The 5,247-nt window shown below is 34.7% G+C and overlaps 1 protein-coding gene across 1 annotated transcript; it reads right to left on the bottom strand.

Annotated features, from left to right (window-relative positions):
* Nucleotides 1-3,942: 3,942 nt before the first annotated feature.
* Nucleotides 3,943-4,929, bottom strand: or30bt1 (odorant receptor family 30, subfamily BT, member 1; the record flags this gene model as incomplete). The annotated part of the gene is made up of 1 exon (XM_084125615.1): nucleotides 3,943-4,929. One exon carries the CDS (start codon nucleotides 4,927-4,929, stop codon nucleotides 3,943-3,945), a length of 987 nt encoding a protein of 328 aa, XP_083981741.1.
* Between the last annotated feature and the right edge of the window lie 318 nt (nucleotides 4,930-5,247).

Raw genomic sequence — 5,247 nt, 5'->3', positions numbered from 1 at the left:
GTACCATAGACTGTGATTTGTACATACAGTACCCTACATAGGCTACAGTAGGCCTGAATTATTTTTTATTTCACATTTTATTTTATACTCATTTTGATCATTATTTCATTGTCTTATTCTCCCATAATTTCATGTATATTTTATGAATATTTTTCCAAATCTCCGTTGCTTCACATTCAGGGCTTTGTGTGTGTGTGTGTGTGTGTGTGTGTGTGTGTGTTTGAGTGCGCGCGCGCGATGACGCAGATTCAAATTCATTTCCGCTGTTTACTCCCGCCTACAACGGTTAACGTTAGCTGATGATCAGTCGAGTTTGGGCAAGCGGGAGATTTGAATTCAGTCTACTCGTGAAGTGGATTGTGAGATCAACAGTGGTTCAAAGCAATCGTATTCGTCAAGAGCAGCCGTGAGCAGGAGCCATGTTGTCAGTCAGTCCGTTTGGATTCTTCGGAAATAACGCCCTTTTCAGTGAGCCTGGTTCGTCACAGCGAGCGGACATCATGCCAACCGATCAGCGGCTGAGGTAAGAGTCTCATACTAAGTTACATGTGAACGATATTTTATATTACATTTGTGTTAAGTTTACAGTTTTCAAGCTAACGTTAGCATTTTTAAATGATGTTCAGTTAACAGGCGAGAGCTGGAGGGCAAAACACTGAAAATGTAGCATGCGTCTTTACATTTTCCATCTGTTTTAAGAAAGATCAGCTGAACCCACACCTCAAAAGACCTAAAACGAGCTTTCGTAGACATGTTATACATATCAAAGTCCGTTTAATTGTATATAAAATCTTCGTTAATACGCGATAGTATCTGTCAGTAAATCAATCTCTTAAATGGTGGGACATTTTGAAACACCGTCTGGAAGCTGAAAACTCTTCTCTTAAAAATATCCTTGGTTTTAATTATAGTAAAATTATAGTAACCACGTTTTTGGCGGATTTTTATTACCATTTTTAATAACCACAGTTATACTACAAATAGGCCTACCATGTTTGTTTGTTTTTTTGTTTTTTCTTTGTGGTTAAACCATAGTTAATTTTCGTAAGGGTTAACGTGGCTATCAAGACTGTTATAGAAAACGAATTCAGTTAATACTGTACTTGATACAGGAAAGCACATGAGACTAGAATATGAACACCACATGATAAATTGCATATTCTGGCTGCATCTGCTTGCCAACACGTAGGCTAACGTTAGCTATAGAATGCATACATGTGCATATATTAGGCTTATAAAATAAAAGTTGATAGAATGTTTGTGTTCTGATGAAGAAATGAACTTATCTACATTTTGGATGCCCTGGGGTCATCATAGTAGCCTTTTTCATAGGATACTTTTGATCATTGGTTATGAAAATTGCATTGATCCAGATGAACATAAAGTTACACCCCTAGGTGTCTCAGCTCAAAACATCACTGTTAGCCTTTCCTGCTCAGCTTCCAGATCATAGTCAGTTGAGGTTTTGCATTGTCTCAGTGGAACATACTCTGACATGTGTAAATGTAATACTGAGTTGTTAATTTTTTTATTTTTTTTTTGTGTGTGTGATTTCAGGTCAAGTGGAAAGCAGAATGATCATGGCAAACAAGGTATGGGAAGAAGTCATTTAAAATATTGTAATGGCTGAGTCATCTGATTCCATATGATTGCACTAAAAGTGGCAGAACATTTAATTTGTTTTATACTGTATTTTCCCATGTGAATATTCATTTGATCCTTGTGAGGCCACTGGAGCTGCACAAGGTTTGGTTTTGCTACAGTAAGACCACGATTGTGTTAGATTCCACCCATCTATTTTTTTTTTTTTTTGTAGTGTAACTAGGCTCTGTCATAGAGAAACATGACTTTTCCTATCACTTAATGACACATATCTCTACCTTTCATTCCAGCCAGAGGATCTGACGGTTGCTGCTCGCATCTCAGCCTACCTGATGGAAAATTCTTGCTGGATGAATGACCTTCATCTTCAACTCAACCTTGCCAAGACAGAACTGCTTATGGTTTCAACCAAACCATCCTTGCTGTGTGATCCTGCTGATTTGCCTTATACAACATCAGAAAGATCCGGCCCTTCCTATCGGAGCCACACAACTCCTTGTCTAAGCTCTTGTTCTATCCAGACTGGACTATTGTAATGCTCTCCTGGCAGGCCTTCCAGCATCAGTCAAACCTCTGCAACTGATCCAGATGCTGCAGCAAGACCTAAACTCACTGCTTCAGATCTATGTGTGTCTCCAGAAGCATGTGTTCTGCAAGTGAACGGCGCCTTGTGGTGCCATCATCCCAAAGAGACACAAAATCACTTTCACTGACCTTTACCTGGACTGTTCCCTGCTGGTGGGATGACCTGCCCAACTCAACACATTTTCAAGAAACTGCTAAAGATCCATCTTTTCATAAACACTTGACCCAATAATACTAAATCTTTGTTTTAATTTAAAAAAATAAATAAATTGTGCACTGTGCTACACTAACTGGGACTTGTCACTGCACTTGTTGCTTCGATTGTTCTCTTAATTTTAAGTCATTTTGGATAAAATGTAATTGTAAATGTTTGAAATAAGTTATATTAGAGTATAAAGGCATACAGCAATTGTCTTTTAATGTGGATATTTTTACATGTTCTAAATGATATACTAAGCCTGTATTTCCTATCATTCACGTATCTTGATGTTCAGTGTTTGTTTAATGAGTAATACTGTAAATGTGCAGGTATTCCGTACTTGTATGTTTAGTTAATTTAACAGAAATTGACTGTACATTTGCTATTAAGTACTTAATTAGAGATTGGTCAAAGTTGTGAAACTGGATCTGCAAAAAATTAAAACTGTAAATATACAAACTTTGTATTTGAATTTATGTACTTATTACATTTTTATACATAACTTCATAGTTATTTTACACAGAAAAACTATATATTAAAAGATAATTACTGTAGATAGACAGAGCATTATTATAAAATAACTATAAAACCCTAAATTTACAGTTTAACCTTAAAGTTAAATGTTCTTTTTATGTAATTTTACATAATTTATCTGTTTTTCCACGGTTTAATAAGCCATTATTAACAGTAATGTACTGTAATTTAATTAATTTTGACCGTAAAGTCAATTCTGTATTTTTACGGTTTTTGCCTGTAATTTTGTGAAATGGTTATTTGCTGTAATTTAACGGAACCCGTCTGGAAACTTTGCTGCCAGAGATTTACCGTTTTTTTACGGGATTTTTTTTTACAGTGTACCATAGTACTGAGACTGCTCTCATTAGAATTACAAATGATTTGCTCTTATCATCCGATCGTGGTCATATCTCTCTATTAGTGTTATGTGGTTTTGAAATATGTGGCAAAGCAAATAAAATGCATATAAATAAAATACAATAATTTTTTTTTTATCTTCCCAGAAAAGTTATAATTTTGAAAATGTTGTGGAAAAGAAAATAAACAGAAAAAACTGTTATTTAGCAAGAAAACGGACAAAATGTATATATTTTTTTCAAATGAGAAATAAAAAGCCCAATGTGACATAATGTAACATTAAAAATGTATCATATAACCGCCCAATGTCACATATATGTAACATTACAGATCTTTGACAAGGAGTGGTTGTATTCAAAAAACAACTGCGGAAACATATATTAAGTGGCCCATTTGGTCTGTTTTATAAAATTGGTCCGGGTTCTTATGGGTTAAAATATAGTTTCAAGTTTATTTTTTACAGTAAAAGATACAGCAGTTGTGTTTCCTGGCTTCAAACAGCAGAGCATTAAAATGTGAGAACTGGAATATAAGCAAAAGACAAAAGATATCTTTCCTATGATACAATTTTTGTGGATAAATCCTATGTTCTTACAGTTGCTCTAGTTCAGTATGCTGCATGACATTTAAAGAATACTATTTTGTTTTTGTATTTTTTTCTAATGTTTGACTGCTGTAATAATTTACGTACACACAGTGGATACATAATCTTTTGTTGGATTAATTTGGGGATTTTTTGAAATCTTTAGCCTTTTAAGTAAGCTTTCCTTGACATCTTTTGTCCTTAAACAGTATATGAGGGGGTTGATCATGGGTGGAAAAAGACTATACATCATAATAATGACTAATCGTAAATCAGTGCTGAAGTTAATACCAATATTGCTAGCCAAATAAATAAAACACCTGGGTAGAAAATAGAGAGCTATTATGACGAGCTGAGGACTGCAGGTGGAGAAAGTCTTCATTCTTCCTTGAGTGCTCGATATATGCATAACTGCCACAATGATGGTGCAATAAGAGAAAACAATGAAGGTCAGAGGACTGAGCAACACAACCATAGCAAATGCAAAGGCTGGAACACTGTACAGTGCCCTGTTAGTGCATGCAAGTGATGTGATAGAAATGTGATCACAGTAACAGTGCATAATGGTGTTTTCTGCGCAGTAAGGAAGAGGGTATGCCCTTATTGCCATCATTAAAGAGCATGCATGTCCTTGCACCCATACAATGAGACAAAGATAGAAAATGTTCGATTTTGTGAGTATATTAGGATATCTTAGAGGATGACAGATGGCTACATACCGATCAAAGGCCATTACTGCCAGGATAAAAGCATTGACTGAACCAAAATAATGCACAAAATACATTTGAATGAAGCAACCACTAAATGAAATACTACCAGCTTGGAACCAATACCTAGTAATAATTTTTGGTAAGGTAGTAGTGCTGAATAATATATCACTTACAACTAGGTTTAAGATGACATAATACATAGGTTTATGTAAGCATTTTTCTAAAGCAAAAATTACTAGAAATATTCCATTCCCCACTAAGATACACACATAGACAAAAAATAGCAGAGCAGCCACTGTGCCATAGTATTCTGTTTGAAGTCCAGGAAAACCAACAATGAAAAATTCCTTAACAAAGCTGATGTTTCCGGCTGACATGACGACCTGATGGCTGGATGAAAAAATAGATTAATGCATTTTCTTTTATGCATTGTTATACTGCTGGTTTGGCATGAATCATATATAGCACAAATTACTCTATGTTATACATATATATAGCCTACTATAATATAATACAGTAATATTTGATCACGGAGTCATAACATCCAGTTAAAATATTAAATTGTATTTTATATATTTTTTTTAAATACAGGAAATGACAGGAATTAGCACATTATCATCTAAAAAATATTGACAAAAGCTTTTTAATAAACTGGAAAAGCATCTGATCTAACTCTGGAATATCAATAGAGTCAT

This window comes from Abramis brama, assembly GCF_963993115.1.
Source record: "Abramis brama genome assembly, chromosome: 10".
NCBI lineage: Eukaryota > Metazoa > Chordata > Actinopteri > Cypriniformes > Leuciscidae > Abramis > Abramis brama.
The sequence above is the reverse complement of the archived record's forward strand: the minus strand, read 5'-3'. Positions and strand labels throughout refer to the sequence as shown.